The 23,421-nt window shown below is 35.4% G+C and overlaps 2 protein-coding genes across 2 annotated transcripts; both read left to right on the forward strand.

The window, feature by feature from the left end:
- Window positions 1-2,330: 2,330 nt before the first annotated feature.
- HELRODRAFT_164293 (hypothetical protein) lies at window positions 2,331-5,846 on the forward strand (the record flags this gene model as incomplete). Its single annotated transcript, XM_009029265.1, has 4 exons — window positions 2,331-2,455; window positions 3,529-3,878; window positions 4,891-5,007; window positions 5,707-5,846. The coding sequence occupies 4 exons, from the start codon at window positions 2,331-2,333 to the stop codon at window positions 5,844-5,846; spliced, it is 732 nt and encodes a 243-aa protein (XP_009027513.1).
- Window positions 5,847-6,145: 299 nt separating this feature from the next.
- Window positions 6,146-7,783, forward strand: HELRODRAFT_164294 (hypothetical protein; the record flags this gene model as incomplete). Its single annotated transcript, XM_009029266.1, has 3 exons — window positions 6,146-6,255; window positions 7,341-7,462; window positions 7,698-7,783. 3 exons carry the CDS (start codon window positions 6,146-6,148, stop codon window positions 7,781-7,783), a joined length of 318 nt encoding a protein of 105 aa, XP_009027514.1.
- Between the last annotated feature and the right edge of the window lie 15,638 nt (window positions 7,784-23,421).

Here is a 23,421-nt window from a genome sequence, read left to right on the forward strand (position 1 = left end):
GTCATCCTTCAAATAAAAAAAACGAATAAAAACAAACAAAAGAATCGAATAATCCAAAGAATAAATAAATTAGCTACAAATTTTACTCAAATTTTAAGGATAGTTTTCATTAACATAAGTGTAAATCGTGCTTTACTCAAAATATTTCAATACCATTTCGCACACTACACACTCACAACACTGACAAACAAACACTTTGAAACACACACACACACACACAAACAAACACACGTGAGCGTGTATGTGTGTGTGTGTGTGTGTGTGTGTGTGTGTGTGTGTGTGTGTGTGTGTGTGTGTGTGTGTGTGTGTGTGTGTGTGTGTGTGTGTGCGTTGGAGGCCTCGTTCGATCCATCTGAACATCTGTGTTTTAGTCACAGATTTCGAAAATTGTTTTAATTTTCTGATTTGAAAATTTTTTTGAATGCTGCCTTACGTGTTATAGGATAAATAAACACGGTTCATCATCTTTAAAAACCTTCAAAATTGTAAAAAAATATTGCTTTAAAAATTATGTAAATGTTGAATTATTTAAAAAATATGTGGATATTGAAAAATTAAAAAAAACTGTTTTCTTTCTACTTCAAACCAAACTTTTATTTTCTTTTAAAAGAAAATTCTCCAACTAAATCTTTAAGGAAACATTTAGAGATAGCTAATTGGGCGTTACATTCCTAGCATGTTCTGGTGCACATTTTAGCACGTCACGCGCTAAATGAAATATTTAGAAGCCATTCCTGCAGTTTTCCTCCCATCTCGCATTCCATCAGTCCATCTTGCCGTCTTTCATTGTTTTAAACCTCGGTGCTGATGGTGGGTGCCTGGTGGGTCTGAAGGTCTGCCCCTCCAACAGTGAAGTGTTCATTACGATGGTGAGTCATAACAAGTTTCCTTCTCAAGTTTCAATTGGATGAACCCTCACCTCCACCACGTTCGTTTCGTGGCGATTTTTTTCGTTAATTATTTAAAAACTCCCACGAACCACAGCTTTTAATTTTTTAAATCCAAGTTTTTGGCATTATCATTTGCAAAGTTTGTTGTTGTTCATTTTACTATTGAACTGTGAAACAAACTTCAGCGCAAACGATTAATTATTCACCAAATCGGAAATTGGATAATTTTATTAGTCATTGTTTAAAATTTCAACAATAGAATTTTCGCGTTTAATTTTTTATTTAATCACAATTTCTTATTTATTTTAAAAATTGTTTCAATTTTCTGCGAATGTAAAAAGTCATAACAGAGCCATCAAACAGTTTTTTTCGATAATCATCAACAGTTGTTGAATTAAATATTGAACGGATTGAAGGAGCGTCCCAAGTTAGAACACCCATCAGCAGATGCTCCTTTGCATTTGACAGTTAATTAAAATCGTCAACAACTTTTAAAATCTTTAGCTGTTCATTAGTTGTAATTTAAAATAGTTTCAAAGCAGCCACAAAGCTCCTTTACGTAGTGGCGTTGTAGAGAAGCACTCAGCAAATGACTTGCAGAGGCCAACTTCCTCCAGTCACAACGGCGGCACGTTAATTGGCCTTACAATACCTCAAGTATGCAAATCAGCATGAATTCTTAATCCAGTGCGCCACTCTTGACTTGAGAAGTGCTGGCAGAGGAAATCCGATAATAGCATAAGCATTCATGCAAACACATGTGCATGTTAATGTGTATGCATTCATGCGCTGTTTGTGCATGTGCTTGTGCATGAATGCTAATGAATATCTTTTATGTAAATGTGCATGCATACATACATGTGTGTGGGTATACAATACAATATACATACATACATTGATCTCGAATGTACACGGATACGTACAACGCACGTGAATGTACAATGCACAGGGATACATACAATGCGTGTAAATTTTCATATATACATACATACAATTCATGCATGCACCGTGAATGGCTATTGTCTCGAACGGCAAAGTATCCTCCAGTATTTGTTAGCGATTGAAGAGAGAGGCGGTGAGTGTTCATGTTCAGCCATGTATGTACGTATGCATGTATGTACGTATGCATGTATGTATGTATGCATGTATGTATGTATGCATCGCTTGCATGCACCAAACAAGCATACACATTCACCAATATATATATCTTTATATATGTAGGGATGTTATATATACATGTATATAAATATATATGTTATATATATAACATATATATTTATGTTGTATATACATAAACATAGGAATGCGTATGTACAGCAACACTAATGGATTGCACTCCCCAAGAGCTATTTCATCAGCGACAGAGTTCACGTATTAAACGCAGTGAATGGCGAATTTGTACTAACATGAAATGTTGATGGGAATGTTTTAAAATATGAGATGCATTGGAGTGTCCATCTACTTCACCTGCAATTGTCAGCTCAGTCTGCCGGCGTGTTTTTGAATTCTTGTACTAGAAATGTTGTTGGAGTTGTTGTTTGGTCTGATGAGGAACACGCATGTAAGTAGGCGGAACATGCGGAGGAACATTGTTGTTGATGTGTTCTTGTTGTTTGTTGTTGTTGTTATTGTTGTTGTGTCGTCGTATTAGTTGTTATTGTTGTTGTTATTGTTGTTGTTGTTATTGCTGTTGTTGTTGTTGTTGTGTCGTCGTATTAGTTGTTATTGTTGTTGTTGTTGTTGTTGTGTCGTCGTAGTTGCCGTTGTTGTTGTTGCGAGTGACGTGTGTGCACCACTCAGTATTTGTTGCTCTTAAACCTCTCATTGATATCAAATTTAAGATTCGTTCGTTTCGTTTGTTCTACAGTTTTCCATACGCTTTAAAATAAACTTAAATAATAATAATAAATAATAATAATAAATAATAATAATAAATAATAATAATACTAAGTGATAATAATAATAATAATAACATAATAATAATAACGAATACATTGGGAAAAATCTTCTGAAATTGTTTCAAGAAAAATATTTTCAAACAAATAAAAATTTAATATTTCATGTTATAATTTTTTGTAAATAATAATGCTGATCGCTGCGATTGGATATCGTTAAAATATTTTAAATATAAAAATTGATGATGATCTAATTCATTTCCATGACTCATCATTTTGAAGCAGTGAAGTTTATTAAGCTGATAACTAACGAGCAACATCGTTGATGATGGCTGAGATAATTTTTTTCATCCTAACTTATTTTCAAATTCAATCTACTCTCGCCTATCATGCAGGTAATGTTAAATTATTTTAAAAGTTTTAAAATAATTTTCAACTTATTAATAATAATAAAAATAATAATTTTTTGGCCCTTCGTTTTACCAACTAACGAAAAAAAACTCAACCACACTTTCAGTCAACCAACCAATCAATTATTCTATAAAAAATTAATCAACCAAGTAATTAATAAACCAATTGATCAGTCAATCATCCGGTCAACCGCCCAATCACTCAGTCGACCATTTAATCAGCCACCCAACCAACCATTCAACTGCGTACATGTCAATCAATCAAAATGCAGTTCCCCCACTCCTGCTTCGAACCTCGCCCAGCCTCACGTACGTCAACACGAACCACCACAGCAGCTTCAACCACCACAGCCACCTCATCCACAACAACATCCTCAACAACAACGACCTCGAACTTTTTTGTGACGTCATCGGCACTCCACAGCCATCAGTCACTTGGTTGCACAACTCCCTGCCCCTGCAGAACTCGCACAAGTACCAAATGTCATCCATGACTTCCCTGTTGTCGTCGTCGTCTTCTCAGTTCCTCCCACACGCGACGTCATTGAAGAGTCAGAAGAAGGCATACTCTCACAGGCTGATCATCAGGCAGTTTGTGCGGTCGCTGGACGAGGGTCTGTATACTTGTGCGTTCAAGAACAGCGCTGGTAGCGTCGATCGCAACTTCAAAATCGTCGTGCCAGGTTAGTCCCTCTTGTTTTCATGTTTTCAATTATTCAATATCTAATTATCGTTCATTAAATATTTTTAATCTTACGATGTGATGCATTTGTTGTTGGCTGATGCTGTTGTGAGGTTCATTTTATTTTGCGACTGATGGCTGTTTTTCTGGCAAGTGATGTGTCGGTGGTTTTAAATTAGAATTTTTATCTAATTTATACGATTTTAATCTTGATTGACTTTTAATGGCTATTTTAAATTTTAAAGTTCAAAGATCAGATGGAAATTAAATTTTTTTTTCCAAATTTTTCTTCCTTTCAACTATTTCCTGAAAAATTCGAAATTTTTAAACATTCTGAAAAAATCTCATAAATTAGAAGAAATTATTTAAAAAAACAAATTTTAAACACAGAACTCTTTGCGAACATATCACAACATCTTCACAAACATCATCAACATGCCACATTGGCTGTCTACCATCATCTTAGCAACAATTTGATAAATAAACATTAAACCGACTTTATCGGGTCATCAAAATAGCATCAACATAACATCAACATCATATAAACATCACATCAACATCACATCAAAATCACATCAACATCAACATTCCATCAACATCACATCAACATAACATCAACACATATATATACGCCACATTAACATCATATTAACATCATATCAACATCATATCAACATCACATCAGCATCACATCAACATCACATCAACATTAACATCCCATCAACATCACATCAAATTATATATACGTGACATTAACATCATATTAACATCATATCAGCATCACATCAACATCATATAAACATCATATCAACATCCCATCAACATCACATCAACATGACACCAACAACACACCAACATAAGACCAACAAAACATCAACATCACATCAACATCATATCAACATAACATCACATCAACATCACATCAACATCACATAAACATCAACATGACACCAACAACACATCAACAACCAACAACACATCAACGCATCAACAACACATCAACAACATCACAGCATACCAACAACTCACTGAAACATCGCAACAACGACTCAACAGAATAACAGAGCACGAGACATCACTTTGTGACAATGGGATTGAAAGATCTTCATTTGCACATCAATATTTAACACGTGACATACTGCAACATTTGCACTTAAGACGAATAAAATTTTTATTTACCTTCATGCACGTGCATGACCACCGCATAAGAATCAATCAATCATTCATTTATTCATTTATTCATTCATTCATTTATTCATTTGTTCGTTCATTCATTCATTCATTCATTCATTCATTCATTCATTCATTTATTCATTCATTCATTTATTCATTCATTCATTCATTCATTCATTCATTCATCCATTCACCGTGATCATCGAAATGTACAATCATCATCGTTATTAAGCTGATCTGTCAAAATTAGGCTCAACAGTCGTCTGACATTAGATGCATTTCGAAACAACAACTGAATATAGATGCATTGTTATTTGTCTGTGTGTGTGTGTGTGTGTGTGTGTGTGTGTGTGTGTGTGTGTGTGGGTGTGTGTGTGGGTGTGAATTTAAGTATTTAAAATGTTCATTTACGTTCAGGTCAAAAAAGGTAGACATTTATATCGTTACACTCACTCACTCACTCACTCACTCACTCACTCACTCACTCACTCACTCACTCACTCACTCACTCACTCACTCACTCACTCACTCACTCACTCACTCACTCACTCACTCACTCACTCACTCACTCACTCACTCACTCACTCATTTCTTTTGAAAATCCAATTAGAAGAAATATTATGACGTAATGTTGAACAAATAAATAACGTAATTAGTCACTTACGAATACCTGATATTTCATACTGGCAAGCCTTTTTTGTTTGAGCCTGAGTTTTTTCGCGTGCTTGCTTACAACAATGAAACGATCACATTGTTGTTGGACACATCAAATCATAGGAGGAGGTCTGATCAGTAACTCACAACGAATAAAATATTTACGACGGCATGCCTCTCAACATCGCCGCAAAACTTCATCACCAAATTGGACATAAAAATATTAGAAACAAACCCAGCGTATCAGTTGTAGTCCTGATCTGTGCATATTTTTGTGTCACTATAAAATGTCTCTATTCCAAACAAAACAACTCCACAAAAACTGCTTATGAATTAATAATAGAACAATTATGAAATACCAGCAGAACAAACCTCTGGAGCCAAGACTTCCATTCAAAAGCTTATACTACGCATTATATTCAGCATATTACTATTATTAACATGTTGGCATTCTACAACTACATACAAACAAATTACCGTAATGACGTCATCAACGCTCGCCCGGCACATCACCACTGGGAGGCAATCAAAATAAACAGGATCCTACGCAGGTAAACTGTCAGACAAGCAGACAGACGAACCGACAGACAAACAGACAAACAAGCAAACAGGCAAGCAGACAAACAGACAAGAAAGCAGACAAGCAAACAAGCAGACAAGCAGACAGACAAACAGACAGAAACCAGATAAATATCACTTTCTTTATTACACGGCATCCAACGAAACGAAGACACGGGAACGTAGAGGAACGTAAAACAGAAATTTAGTAAGACCTGTGTGAATGCTTGTTTCGTTGAAGATAGCCTCCTATAAATACAGATTTTTATGCACGGATCTATTCTGCGGCACTGTAAACTAATGTTAATCTCTTAATGTGGGTATCTATTTGTCCGTCCGCGGGACTCCAACCGTCGTACATTTTCATCTGGTGAATGCTCCTTATCATGCTTATTTCTACATGTTCGTGCAGACATCAGTGGCATGGCGCATGTAGTAAATTAATATTCTGCAAATAAATATTGACAACTTTTTGCTATAAATGGGTTAAGATATTTCTGCTTTTAAGACTTCGTTTGTTTGTTTTAGTGCATTCACGTTCAAGTAACTATCGCAAAACTATTCAATGATAATAATAATAATAATGGGAACATTCTTTTATTGACCGAAAAGATAAAATCCAAATGAAATCAATCGAAAGTTATTAATTATATATCGGAGTGTAAAGAAATAAATAAAATGTAAAATATGCAAAATATAATGTACCATCCTCTCGTGCTCTTTGATCAACAAGTGCTTGAGAGTAAAAAAATATATTTAAAATCGGTTAAGTGCTTATGTCACAATATATGCTACGTGGCGAGTGAAATACCGCGTTAATCAGCTTTTCATCAAAAGATTTCGACCATAATATTTAAAATAAAGTTAGATTATATTTTAAATGAATTAATAATTAATAATATTATTATTAATAATAACAATGACAAATGCGAAATTATAAAAAAAACATTGGTTATAAGTAATAAAAAATATTGTCAAGTTTTTAAAAAAAATGCTGTCTTCCATTAACGTTTTGTATTCATCATTGGCAGAAAAAAAAATTCTGTCAACAATAAAAAACAAAAATAACCAACATCAGCTGCAACAGCATCAACGACCACATCAACCACGCCAATCACTCCAACCACACCAACCACACCAGCCACACCAACCACACCAGCCACACCAACCACACCAGCCACATCAACCACACCAGCCACGGTTGCAACTTCAACAATCAAATGATCAGTAGTAGCAGCAACAACAACAGTATAAAAAACAAAAAACATCACAACGTCAATAACAACGACAATAATTATTACTACTGATGTTAATGATACTGCTACCACCACTTACTAATACTACTATTATTACCGCCAATACTACTGCTACTACTACCGCCACCATTACTGCTGTTGTTTTAGTTTAATTGAAAGGAATGAATTGATGTTGGCAGCTGTGAAGTCACATTTAAAAAATGTTAACATCGTAATATGTGACCGCTGTGTGGAGGTGTGGCTGAAAGTTCGTGAGTACACATAAATGAAATTCGAATAAAATTTATTAAAACTTTCATAAACAGTTTTGTCAATATTTTTCATGATTATCACCAGTCGGCAGAACTTTGGCATAGTGAGTTTTTAACAATTTTTCATGAGCTAATTATTTTATCTCATCTTAATAAGGCTAGAGTAAGTTGGAAAACATTAAAAAATTTCAATTACTATTAGCGAAAAAATACATAAAAGATCAATGATTTTCGTGTATTAACAATTTTAATACATGTGCTTTAAAGTTGCGTGCAACTATGTGGGTAAATAAATAAATAGGTAGGTGGGTAGGTATGTAGGTAGGTAGGTAGGTAGGTATGTAGGTAGGTAGGTAGGTAGGTAGGTAGATAGGTAGGTAGGTAGGTAGGTAGGTAGGTAGGTAGGTAGGTAGGTAGGTAGGTAGGTAGGTATGTAGGTAGGTAGGTAGGTAGGTAGGTAGGTAGGTAGGTAGGTAGGTAGGTAGGTAGGTAGGTAGGTAGGTAGGTAGGTAGGTAGGTAGGTAGGTAGGTAGGTAGGTAGGTAGGTAGGTAGGTAGGTAGGTAGGTAGGTAGGTAGGTAGGTAAGTATGTTGGTAGGTAGGTTTGTTAGTAGGTAGGTGGGGTGGGTGTTTCTTAATGGGGTGCATTATCAAAAAAAAAGTCGCTAGTTTTAGAGTTATCGTTTCAAATATACCATAAAACATGAAGAAGAATGAAAAGTTTGAAACGTTGACAGTGAAGGTAAAGTTAATTTGAAGAGTTAGCTAGGAAGGGATCCAACCTCCATATGACACGGCATAACATGAAGAGGGGGAAAGAAATGACAGGACACAAAATTATTTCAACTTAATTTGTTGACTATGCGATTGAATCTTTCCAAAGAAAAGAACTGAAAAACAGTCTCAAAAGAGAAACATGCAGTTGTGGAGATAATGAAAAATTAATTAATTACATGCAACAGATCACCGAGAGTTTTTTGTTTAGAATTTGCATCTTATTATGGTTCAGTATTTTTTTTCTTAATTATACCTTTTTTTATCTTAATTTAAATTTTCAATTAAATTTTTGTCTTTCGTTTGAGTTTCATTTGAGATTTGCTTATTTTTCAACCCCAAGAATTTTCAACTTTTTTAACTTGCATTAATTAAAAAGGCGACAACTAAAATATTTCCGGGAAATTATTTTAAAATTATGCCTCCGTCGCTTTTTTCATAAGGAAAGATTTTTTACCAAATAGCGTCTAATGTACTTTTCAAAAAGTTATAAAATTAAAATTCTGGATAGCTCCTCAAACTTCTGGTTGATTGCAAATAATTGTTTGAAGTGGAAACTTTTTTTAAATTTCTCACATGAGTCTAAGCGATTTTTTTTGTGGACAAATAACTTTGAAAAATAAATTTCGTTTGTTTTTAAATTTGAATTCACTTATATTATTTAAACACTTATATCTTCATGTATTTACTCACTTATTTTATTGAATATATTCGTCTATTTATTCAATCATTTCTTGTTTGTTTGTTTTCATTTTTTGAGGTTAACAGATTATTTTTAATATATTTATTTGTTCACTGGTGGTGTTATGAGAGCCTAAGAAAATTGTTTTATCTTTGTCACTCTCAAACGTTTGAATAGGAGAAGTTGTTAGTGACGGTTGTTATAATGAAAGGTGCAACAAACCCCAACTCATCGTTTTTACTAAATTCACATTAATTCAATTTTTAATTTCAACAAATTACAAAATAAAACATTTTTTTAATATTTCTGAAGCGACTCAAATAAATATACAACAACCGCATTAACAAAATTTTGTTCAATTCCTTGATAACCAGTTGTTATAAGTTGTTAGAGCGGAATACAAATTTGATTACACTTCACTAAGTAACACAGCAAGCAGAGGACATTACACGGAAGCACCAATCCAGCGAGCCAGCTAGCAGAACTCCTACGTGTGCCATTAATATTTCCAGCAATCCTGCCTTTCCGCTCCCCGTCACGTCATGCAACACTGAAAAACGAGTTGAGAATAATTTTTTTCCGAGTTTTCACTTGGGCTTGGCTGAAAATTAAATGAAACAACATTAAAAGTGTTAACAACATTATCTATTTTGAAAATCTAGAATCTTTTATTCTTTGCCATCTTCAGTAGAAAGAATAACGTTGATGACTTGCGAAATGTTGGTTGGTTTTTTTGATATTTCTTCATGTTGACTTTCTGACCTGTTTGTTTCAAATATGTTAGTGCCTTGCTAGAACCGCTGATGCTATCATTATAGTTGTTAAATTTAGGTCCTCAATATTTAACTTACAAATTTATCAACTTTATTATTTACTAGACATGATAGCCAAATCTCATTACTGTTGTAATGATTATGTTGTTCCATTTTCAAAATACACCGCTGCACGCACAACACAGTCCAACAACCAACAAGCAAACAGAAAGTAGAAGCGAGTTTCTTCCATTAATTTCCATTTGCTGTCAAACAATTTTTTCATACAGTGCCCTGGTCTTATGTTTTTGGCATCAATTTTATTATCATAAAAATCGTTAGACCTTCAACATTTGATTTATTAAATGAAACATTTGTTGTTTCTACTAGATCTTTGACTAGTTTGAAATCAAATCACAGTTTGTTGTTTATACTTTTTAAATATCCATTTCACATTTTTATGTTGAGTGTGCTTTTCAATCTTCTGGAATCAGTTCAGTTGCAACTGAAATGGCTGCTGGTAGAATTCTTATTGGAACGAGGGCTCTACTTTTTGAAAATCCCAACTCTGATTTGCCTCCTTGTTATTCAGGTCGATTGTTCGGTTCAATTCAATTTTTTTTCTCGTTAAATCCTGATAGCGTCTTTTGAGATGTTTCAATTCAATTGGCGCTTGATCATTTCTCTCTTAATACTTCATACAGAAACACACTAACCTGTAATTTTTAATAAAAATATGGAATTATTTATTTTTAAAATTTAATTTTTTATACTGATAGAGCAATTTGTTAGAGATGTGATCAATTTCAGCCCAATATCTAACGATGCTGAATAAATTTTCGAACGAGAACTTGGTGGTTGTGATGCATTTTATTTACAATAATCAATATTATTGTCGGAATTTTTTCAACTTTTTATTATATTTTTAAACAATATTTATTAATATAAATCCAAATATATCGGGAAGATGTTTAATGAGTGACAGCATCCTAATTCGACTGAATCAAAACTGCTGATAAAATTTGAACAACGCATAAAAACATCGAGAACACTTCAGAGAATTAAAAAATCAAAAAAAATAAAATAAAACTTTGCAAAACCCTTTCTAGTTCAATCAAAATTTTTGTCATTCATTCGTTCGTTCGTTCGTTCGTTCATTCATTCATTCATTCATTCACTCATTTCATCATTTATATATCTCTTCTTCTATCCATTCATCTATTAATCTATTCACTCATTCATCAATCCATCCATTCATCAGTGTCGACAGGCTGATCAAAGGTTAATTAGGCATACATATCTCTTCCAGCCCCATGCAAACACGCCTCATGAGAAGGCAGTCCTAATGGAAACAATTGAAATTAATCACATAGTAATAAGTTAAACATACAAGATTAAAATTCTCGAATTTTATTTCCTTACGTAGAAATACTGAATAAGTTCGAGTTGTTTTTTGGAAGTGTGAACGCATTATTCAAAGTGCACCTTGTTCTGCACTACATGCACACACACGCACACACGCACACACGCACACACGCACACACACGCTCACACTCTGTTTCATTCAATGTTTAATTACAACTTATAATATTATGCATGCTATTATTTTTATTATCAGTATTATTTTCATTATTTTTATTAGTCTCATTATAATTATGGTTATTATTTTTTGTTATTCTTATTATTATTGTTGCTGTTTTTATTAATTTGTATAGCGCCTCACGTGTTGCTTCAAGGGTTCCATGACGATCGACCATCGAAGGCTTGCACGAAAGAAAATGTTGAAACTGTTGTTTAATTAGATGAACATTTCTTGTACGCCAGTTTCTGCATAAAAGTTTTTTATTATTTCATTTTAATGACTATTTAATCGAGAAAGAAATAAAAAAGACAAGAGTAGTTGGCAGAAAATTTGAAGCTCCTCAATGTCATCAACTGAATCGTGATAACTAAGTGAAGGTATAATTTTATTACGGCTCCCAAATGTTTTTTAAGTATGAGCGTGGAAGATTTCGTTCAAGAACATTTTTTAAAATGAGAACAAAGTTTGAAGAAATGATAAACTGAACGAAAATGAAAATAACAAAATTTGTGATTTTTCAATAGCAACCGTTCTTTTTCCTAGACAAAAACCATTATTATCATTAAATCCAGGTTTTGTAACCATTGCAATACATTACAAAATTGATTATTAGTCCATATAACTCAAGTAAATTGTCAAAACTTTGTTTCAGATGTTATTTAAAACCGGTCCGATGGTATGCCTAAGCATACGAAATCACCAGAAACACATTGAAACGTAGAGAAGTGTATATTCGTTGGCGACATTTTGACAGAAAACTTCTACTCGCCATCCCATCCATCTATTTTCTTATTTCAGCGCCAGATCAGAGTCTCAACACATCATGTGCTCCAAAATGGCCTATAAATCTTTTACGCTGCTCTGCTTTTCTACAGTTTTTACAACTTGAAAAATTTTTATTTTAAATACGATTCATCTTCATAACTTTCATTTTTTATAGGTTTAAAAATTTGCTGCGCTTGATTCAAGTTGCAGATGCATCCACTCGTCACAAATACGAATGAATTTAGTTTGATTGGAAGTCAAACAATATTTTAAATATGTTTAAAAGTTCTATAAAAATGTTGCATCTAATTTGCCTGCAATAACAGTCAATAGGAAGTTCAAAAAGTTTGAGCATTTCCATAACTGAAGACTGCTTTCTTAGAAACTTGTAATGAAATTAAGTGAGGCAAGCCACTGGGGAAGTTTAAAATTCGAAATTATTTTGCACACAATTGAGTTGAATTTTATTGGTGGCGGTGGTGGCTGGCATGCCTGTTTCATTCACAGCCCTCTTCATCGATGAAGAATTTTTTAACAACCGAACTTAAAAAATGTAACAATGGGAATGAAGACGAATGCTGAGTGAAGGAGGCAAGGATTGAATGAAAGGAGCCAGGATTGATTAGCTAATTGAACGAACGAACAAACAAATGAATAAATAAATGAGTAAACAAATGAACGTGCAAACGAACAAATGAATAAACGAATGATTGAATGATGGATAAAAGGAGTAAGTTAATATTTTTGCTGGCCGATGTAAATTGTAGACGTGTTTCAACCAACGAGTCAATGAAGAAATAAATTTATTAAAGTAAAGAAAATTGAAAACCCCATCAAAAAATAAGGCACGGCTACATAAATAACCAAAATATGGAAAAGATTGAAAGAAGGAACTAACAACTGAATGAGCGCGCGTGTGTGAAAAATAAAATAATGGGCAAGAAATTAATGAGGCTCATTTGCTAGAGTAAGAGTTGGAATAAATTCTAAATTGCATTTGAACAACGTCAGACAGATTATTCTGCAACGAAACAAATATGTCGGCTCTGGAATTCATTCAGTCATTCATTCGTTCGTTCGTTCATTCTTTCGTTCGTTTGTTCATTCATTCATTTATTCCTTCATTAATTTGTTCGTTCATTCTTTCGTTCGTTTGTTCATTCATTCATTTATTCCTTCATTAATTTGTTCGTTCATTCTTTCGTTCGTTTGTTCATTCATTCATTTATTCCTTCATTAATTTGTTCGTTCATTCTTTCGTTCGTTCGTTCATTCATTCATTTATTCTTTCATTAATTTGTTCGTTTATTCATTCATTAATTTGTTCATTCATTCATTCATTCATTCATTCATTCATTCATTCATTCATTCATTCATTCATTCATTCATTCATTCATTCATTCATTCATTCATTCATTCATTCATTCATTCATTCATTCATTCATTCATTCATTCATCCATTCATTCATTCATTCATCCATTCATCCATTCATCCATTCATTCATTCATCCATTCATCCATTCATACATTCATCCATTCATCCATTCATCCATTCATCCTTTAATCCATTCATTTGAACTCGTTCTTCTTTCGTTCATTCTTTGTTCATATAATCCATCCAGTCAGCTGTGTCTTCTTGTGTCAAATGAAAGCACATGTGCTATTTGTGGATCTCGTTGATCTGAAGTTTGTGCGATGAAATGTTGATGTTTGTGACTGTGATGGTGGCCATGATGATGAAGATGATGGTGATGGTGACGTTGTTGAAGAAGATTATGGTAAAGATGATAGTGAAGATATTGATGAAGAAGATGATGATGAAGATAATGATATGAAAAAGATGGTGAAGATGAAAATGATGGTGATGACTTTGATGAAGATGATGGTGAAGATGAAGAAAAAGATGATGAAAAAAAATTTTTTTTTTGACATTTTTTATTTCATCAAATCAAAACAAAGAAATCAAAGAAATGATATCAATAAAAAGAAATGAAATGGAAATCGAAAAGAAAATATGGTTTTCTTGTAATGATCGCCACTGACAATTGTAAAAATAAGAACATATTTTAAATATTTTAGTGCATGTAAACTCACATTCATATTACAAATCCTAAAAAACCAAAAATTGAATCATAATTATTAAGTAATCAACTCTTTTATCAGAATGTCGTTTGTAATTTTTGAAACACAGATATTTATATAGACCCACGTAAAACATACTTATTCACACACACACACATATATACATACACACACACGCACGCACATATACACACACGTACACACACACGTACATGAGCCCACACAAAAAATTAAGATGATGGTAAAGATAAAGATGTTGATGAACATGATGGTGAAGATATTGATGAAGATAATGATAATGAGAAGGATGGTGAAGATGAAGAAGAAGATGATGAAAAAGATGATGGTGAAGATGAAGATGATGATAAAAACGTTGAAGAAGATGATGATGATGATGGTGGTAATACTTATTGATGGTTTCTAAACAAAGCTTGATCTATTAACTAAAAGGATGGAAATGTAGTGTGCAGTAAAAACTGCAGTTGTTGTAACTTGGCAGTAGCAGTAGTAGTCTCAACAAGCGTTGCGGTCATACCATCATTATTTATTTAAAACAGTAACTGCAGTACTAGCACAACAGTAGTGTGACAGTAGTGACAGAATGAACCGTGATTCTAGTCAAAGTAGCAGTTTTAAGTTTTAGTAAAAGAAGTATATCTGCAAGTGCTAGGTAGCAGCAGTTAAAGTCATAACAACAGCCATTCCAGTTCAGCTACTGCCAGATGTGAAATTAGAGTGGTAGTAAAGCATACATAGTAGTGTGAGGAAATAATAAAAATAGTAAGCGGAAGTCATGTTCAAAGCACCCAGCAGATAAGCCCAACAAATCATTGAAGCACATGTTCATAAGAAGGAAGTCGAACCCACTCACCCCCTATCCACACCTAACCACCAACGCAACCTAGATGCCGACACCTCCCACTTCTATCAAATCCCACCCAATCCATCCGGAAACTATTTTTTCGTTTCAAATTTTTCAAACTCATTCATCATTCCGTCTTTTATTTCGATGTCTATTTTGTTCTAAAAATTATATTCTTCATGTTTTTTTTACATCTTCTGTTGAGACTGTTGTTGTCGTTGTACTGCAACATTTGTTGATTTTTTGCTTATTATTTATTAGTAGAGTATTGTTGTTGTTATTATTATTACTGTTTTAATAAAAATTTTCAATTAAATTTTAATGCCATTTTCATCATCATCCTGCAAATCAAAACAGACTGAAAAAATTACCCCAACAATTTTTTAATGTTGAAAAAAAATATGGTGTCATTCAGATGGTGGTGGTGTGCACATGATGGTAGTGTACACATGATGGTGGTGGTGTATAGATGGTAGTGGTGTACACATCATGATGGTGTACAAATGATGGTGTTTACAAACGATTTTCGTGTTGCTGGTTACTTCTAACAATTGAGTTTGTTGTCAGTCATCTGGAGGTGCTTTCATGTGGACAGACGCCCATTCTAAAACATGTCAACATCTTAAATTCCTCCGAGCTTATGTTATTTCCAACATGCCAGAAAGTTCATTGAACGAAAGAAGATATGCAGCATGTTTCGGGAAGACCTTTTTGTAGCTCGGGTAATGAACTGGTTCGACTGTTATTTGTTCCAAAAATAGACTTTTCATACATTTGTATGTGCGCAATGTCAAATTTTCGTTTGCATCGATAACAATAAGTGTGTGTCTGTCTTATTTGAAGCATTTGAAAAAGTTTAATTGTCAGCGTGCATATTGAAGAACGTCGGGCACCATGAAAGAAGGACATATTGTTATATATTATATTAAATTATGTATGTGAAGATAATTTCAGTATAAATTGCTAGAAGCTATTAAGAAAGAATATGTAATCATTAAAAATTATTTGCAATTTATGCTCCGTAGAACATAAGGCAATCCACTTCGATCATCTTGTGACAGCTTTTATCTACAGAGTAGATCAAAGAAAGCAGATTTCATTGGAATTTTTTTTAATTTTATGTTCATCACATTGGGGATTAGATCACGTCTGAAAATGGTTCCAAATTATAAAGAAGAGACGATTCGAATGGCTGAAAATGAGTATGAGCATATGTATAGAACACTTGAATGTGTGTGTGTGTGTGTGTGTGTGTGTGTGTGTGTGTGTGTGTGTGTGTGTGTGTGTGTGTGTGGGTGCAACCGGAAGCAGAGTTATTACTTTTGGATGATCAGATTGAAATTGCATGGAAAACTTGTAAAAATTTTTATTTCATTAACCACAATTTTTCAACAAATTCGCTAACCCAAAAAGCAATCCAAATAGCAAATAAAATTGATGGATCTACTCTGGCTGTCAAATTATATTATACAATCTTCAAATGGCTGCTCGCGAAGAAGACAGGCAGAAATCCCCCACGTCTCCGTTCTCTGCTGTCTGACAGCTTGAGCTGATGCGCCATCATCAATCAGAACTTTGTGCAACAACACTTCAGATGACAATCCAGTAATGCACTGAGATTAATTTCTCACAAACGTTCCTCTAAATGTGATAAAAGTTGTTGAAACAACATAAATTCATGCTACCTTAGGAAGAGTAGCTCTCTGTCGTGAAAATGAAACTGCACGTTTAATAACGTAACTTAGTAAATCGTGTGTAATTTGTACACTTTTATCGCTGAGATTTGAGTTTTTAACATAATGCTGTCAAATCATCTTATAATGATGGATTCATCATATTCGTTTACTACACTCCCACCATCAGCAAGCAAATGGGCGAGAACTCTCATTCAAACGATAAAGAGGATGGCCGATTGGTGCCAACAACACACACAACCAGCGCTTGTAAGAAAAACATCAGAACAACAAAAACATTTACGCCAACAATAATCACACAAACAGTAACCACGGTATCACTAAAAATTAAAAATACATAAACGACAACAACAACAGCAATGCACCGCAAAAAAACATGGTCAAAATAAGCACAAGCGAAACCATCAACAGAGTAACACTACAACATTATGGCAACATCAGCATTAACAACAAGCCATCAACAAAATTTCATCAATGCAACGAACAACAACACAGCCGACTACAGCAACACAACAAAACTTCCACTCACACGCAGCCGATAATGACGCGATAAAATTGTAGCAGGCAGATACACTTTGATAATTTCAGTAACAGCTTTCTCGATTCCTCATCAACAGACATAAAAAACAAACGTTGCAACAACATTGTCCGGCAAACATTAAAGTATAGAATGCCGAAATATCTTTCACAAGTTTTGGAATAAGTTATGTTTCTCTTTTGTATGTTTCTTCTACTGACATGCCAATGCCAACATATTTATTTGCATGCTTCAATGGACAGTTTTAATGCTGAAAGTTCGTTTGCCTCGTTCCTGTGCACCGTCAAAAAAGCATTTGAGCGTAATGTAACCTAAGAACAACTTGAAGAAAAACTTCAAAATTTTCTTTTCAATGGAATTCAAATTTTTATATTAATAGCGTTTCATTATTTTTCTTCATGAAACATTTCATTGGAACAGCTTTAAATGTCCTGAATAAAAAATGGAGACTTGCTTTGTAGGTTGTTCATCGTTTAAGAGGGAGCGGTGTAAATGAATATTTGCAGAGCGACATATATTCAAGCACCTCATCAAACTGAAGCCATAAATAATATCACTATCGACTTTCCATTACCACATCATCGACTGCTGCAACAAAACCTAAGCTTAAGTTATGGGAAGAAGGCATGGTGATCAAATATGAAATCAATATGCGATCACTATCTTAACCATCGCTGCAGGCTTTCCATATAACCGCTTATTGTTTAACGTTCGGAAATAAAATTTGCTGTTTTGAAAAGTCTCTCATGTAGAAGTTTTCCAAACAAAATTTTTTCGACGTGTTTCAGTGCGAACAAACCTACGCAGTGCACACGATTCTTGAAGCGAGATGTCAAAAAATTAAAAGTCGGCAAATGCTGCAGCCATATGCCAGGCTTGCATCTACAATTTGTTACGCCTCCAACAACCAACACGATGACTGAGATGAGTTGTTACATCACTAGTGCACAAACCTTTCTCTGGGAAATAAAAAATTAGTGTATCTGTGTCTGTGTCTTTTGCGTCTGTGTACTTGTGTGTTTGTGCGTGCCTGTCTCCATTCATATGTCGGTAGTCGATCATTTGTCCTGCTGTCTCGACGGGCCGGCAGATAAAAATGGAAATGGACAACACAATTTGCAGGAACATTTGCCAGACATGTTCCGCTGACATTTTTAACATTCTCATTTCAGTTATGTATATTTAATTACTCAATCACGTGATGTACGTGCAGTGACGTCACCTTCGTGCAAACGACTGACACGGCATTGCGACATATTCAGTGCAAGTCGTAGCACGAGCACAAGTGCAAATATGAACACGAACACAGACAGGAACACAAAACAACACAGACACCAAACAGGCCAGACACAAACACGGGCACAGAAGTGAATGCAATACTCCAAGCATAAAATACAACACACCAACACGTCGTACATATTTTATAGAAGGACAGCACAATAAGAAACAAACAGAGCAAAAGTGGCAGGCAGGCAGGCAGGCAGGCACGTTAAATGTGCAAGAGAATTGCATTGGTTCCCAACAGCAAATGAGTTATTGTAATTGCCTGCCTCTCTCTGCCTACGTGCGCCCACCCACCTCACACGCTTCTATCTCCTCCTTCACCACCACCACCACCTCCTCCTCCGGCAGACGAAACACTCGCCACCACATTGCAGTCAGCAGAGTTCCACACTCATGTTTAATGACATCAATCTGCAAACATTACATAATATTTTACGTTGGTGTTTGTCAATGGATGCTTATAAAGTTGTTAAAGTTGTAGAATGTTCAATAAGACGCCGCTAGCACTAAAACAACTTCAAAAACATTCAAAGAGTTAAAAATAAATTAGAGTAGCAAATTTTTTAGTGAAGTTTGAAAAAATAATTTAAATTTTCTTTGAGATTATTTGTAGCTACAATATTTTTAAAGTTAAGGTATTTTTAAAACGTGTGTGGGTTTGTTTGTGTATATGCGTGAGTATGAATGTGTTGTGTGTGTGTGTGTGTGTGTGTGTGTGTGTGCGCGCGCGCAAATTGAAATACACAAAAAAATTTTGATGGTTCTATGTTTAATTAAACTTTGAACATCTGGATGTGAAAATGTTATTTGAGGATCGTAATTAAAAGACCTTGTACGCAGCCTGCTGTAAATGTCTCAGACTTCTCCTTGTGTGTGTTTGTGCGCGCGCGCGCGCGCGTGTGTGTGTGTGTGTGTGTTGTTTAAACCTATATATGTGTATGCAGTACATGTATATGCGTTCATACAATGAGGGATATAGAAAAATAGATTGAAAACTGTGTTATTAACATGTTAGGTGATTAGATATGAGGAAATATCAAAAGGAATGTTGCAACTTTAACTGCTCATAAATATAGAAACAGCAAGAGAAAGGCCATAACTTTCTCGCTCGTTATAAATAAAAAAACATTTCATTTTTTTTCAAGCAAGAAATGTATCTCGAAATATATCACAGTGTCGTTGTTGTTTAGTTGATAAGAGAGGATAGTGTATGGCTGGATAACCCGCATTGTCAGTAATGTCAAATAAATTTTAATAATGTGCTCCGTGGAAGTTTGATGAAAAATTGTACCGCACGCGTATCGCAACATCATTCTTAATTCAGCGTCTTCATCATCTGCCACATCTGGATTTGGTCTGCTAAAGAACGTGTAGTCACGTTTTTATTTCACAAAAATTCTGCATATGATGACGATGATGGTTATGAAATAAAATGCTACAGCGTTTCATTAGGTAACTAGCTGGTCAATGAAGTGATTTTTGCGTTTCAATATATTGGCCTGGAACTTTCAATTTATTTCAACCCTGCAGCATCATCCAGCAATCCGCTTATTGACGGCTCTTGGATGAATGACGGATGATATAGTAAAAACAATATATCACATAACATGTATACAACATTCGAACAACACGTAACACACAACATACAAACAACATGCAAACATACAAAAAACATACTGTTATAATACTCGCTGTCGTAACCGATTTACGATGCGACGGGTTCAAATCCTCGATTGAATAAAATATTCCAAACAGTTATTAAACTTTATTTACAGAAGAAATCAACTAATCGTTTATTTCCAGTAAATTCGCACTAACGCAACAATTAACTTTTAAATCTTTCAAAATCTATCGCTATGACAACGTCAACAAACAAATCAAATATCGCTTTAAATAGTTCACCGAATCGCTATTCACAAAATCACAAAATCACGAATTTCACTAATCACGAATATCTTGCGACGTGCGCTTTTATACTCTTCGCAAGCGTCGTTTCTAGATTCTTCTCGATGGTCCGATTCTAGCATACTCTAGAATGCTCCAGTCACTAGAACATTCTAGAATACGCTGGAATCTAATGCGTTCGGTAGCACGGTTATAACATTACCCCTTTCTTAGTTCTGTTCGTCCCGAACAGCTTTCGTTCCGATGTCCGCATGGTACGGAGCCAGCCTATCCAAATGAACGATCTTCATTCTTGCTCTCGGCTTCCGATATTCCTGAATACGGTAGACGACGTCATTCAAGCGGGTGATGACTTGATAAGGTCCTTCCCACCCTCGCTGGAGCTTTGGAGAACGTCCTTTCTTCCGCTGTGGGTTGTACAGCCAAACTAACTCGTCGACAGCAAAATCGCCACTGCTTCCTTTCAAGTCGTATCTGTTTTGGCCGCCTCCGTGTTTTTCATAATTTTAAGGCGTACGTAACGGTGGATATGGTTTAATCGCTGTCGAAGATTATCCACGTATTCTGTTAATGGTTGGTGTGGTTCAGGTGGTACGCCATATTTCACATCAGCTGGAGTTCTTAAGGTAGTCCCAAACAGAACTCTTGATGGCGTTTCTCCAGTAGTTGTGTGGATAGCACTCCGGTATGCCATAAGAAACAATGGTATATGACGATCCCAATCCCGTTGATTTTCGTCGACTACTTTAGCCAGATGTTCAATCAGGGTTTGGTTGAATCGTTCCACCATACCGTCGAACTGTGGGTGAAGAGGTGTCGTTCGAGTTTTGTTTATACCCAGCAGCTTGCACATTTCACCAAACAGTTGTGACTAAAAATTTTGACCTTGATCTGAGTGGAGTTCCAATGGGACACCATATCGACTAATCCAATTGAGTACAATTTCCTCAGCGACGGTACATGCTTCTTGGTTGGGTATTGGAAACACCTCAGGCCATTTGCTGAAATAGTCCGCTACAACCAGAATGTAACGGTTTCCATAATCTGATACCGGAAAGGGTCCAGCAATATCTATAGCAATCCGTTCAAAGGGGACACCAACATTGTAGATTTGCATTGCTCCTTTTAGCCTTCTTTTGGGTCCTTTGACTGAAGCGCATGTGTTACATTTTCGACACCAGCTCTCTACATCTTCTCTAACGTGAAGCCAGTAGAATCCTTCTCGTATTTTGTCAAGAGTCTTGTTCACTCCTAAATGTCCCCCAGAAGGGCCGCCATGCATTTCAAGGATTTCGGTCGTTCTACTTCTTGGTATTAGAACTTGCATGCGGTGTTTTGATCCATCAGCTGATTCCCATTTTCGTTTCAGCAAATCTCCTTCCAAATACAATGAGTCCCACTGAGCCCAATAACCCTTTAACACGGCACTATATTTTGAGATGCTTTGCCAGTCCGGTCGCTTGCCCTCCTTCTTCCACGTGATCAGATGTTGTAGGTCCTCATCCGCAAACTGTGCATCAGCAAGATCCGTCGGTGTCCAACCGTCATCCGCTGATATTGTTGTTGCTCTTATGTCTTCCGATTGTATCTTCTCCTCGTGACGACAGCAATATTTGCATCCTGGTAAACATGGTCGACGTGAGAGAGCATCAGCATTACTATGAGTTGTTCCTTTGCGGTGCACGATCTCGAAGTCGTACATTTGTAAACGTTCCAACCATTGGGCCATCTGTCCTTCAAGATCCTTGAAGTTGAGGAGCCATCTTAACGCTGCATGATCAGTTCGGAGAAAAAATTTATGTCCATAAAGGTACTTGTGGAAGTGTTTTGTTGCATTGACTATTGCTAGTAACTCCTTCCTGGTCACACAATAGTTTCGTTCGGGTTTTGTGAATCCTCTGCTATAATACGCTAGCACCTTTTCTTCTCCGTCTATATGCTGTGACAAAACGGCTCCGATTCCGTTGTTACTTGCATCAGTATCTAACACGAACGTCTTGCCACGAACTGGATATGCCAGCAAAGGAGCATCACATAGTTCAACTTTTAACTTTTCAAATGCTGAGTCGCATAGGATATTCCAGTTGAAAACTCGGTCCTTCTCGGTAAGTTGGTAGAGAGGTCAGGCAACTTTTGCAAAATTCTTTACAAAACGTCGATAGTACGTTGCAAATCCCAAAAAACTGCGCAATTCATTTTTATCCTTTGGAGTTGGCCAGTCTTTCACAATTTCTATCTTGCTGGGATCGGTTCGAACTCCATCTGAAGATACCACATGTCCCAAATAGTTAACTTCTTTAGAAAATAACCTGCACTTTTTAACGTTCAGCTTTAAATGTGCCACCCGAAGTCTTGTGAAGATCTCCCGTAAGTTTTCGACGTGTTGATCAAATGTTCTTCCTAGAACAATTATGTCGTCTAAATAGACAAGACAGGTTTTCCAGTTAAGACCTTGCAATACACATTCCATCAGTCGCTCGAATGTAGCTGGAGCATTGCACAATCCAAATGGCATGACGGTGAATTGCCACAACCCCGATCCGATAGAAAACGCTGTCTTTTCGCGATCGTTCTTGTCGATTTCTACTTGCCAGTATCCGCTTTTCAAATCAAGCGTAGAGAACCAACTTGAGCCAGATAGGGTGTCCATGATGTCATCAATCCTCGGTAACGGATAGCTGTTCTTTTTAGTCACATCATTTAACTTCCTATAATCAACGCAAAAACGGGTAG

This window comes from Helobdella robusta (assembly GCF_000326865.2).
Source record: "Helobdella robusta unplaced genomic scaffold HELROscaffold_6, whole genome shotgun sequence".
NCBI classification, from domain to species: Eukaryota; Metazoa; Annelida; class Clitellata; order Rhynchobdellida; family Glossiphoniidae; genus Helobdella; species Helobdella robusta.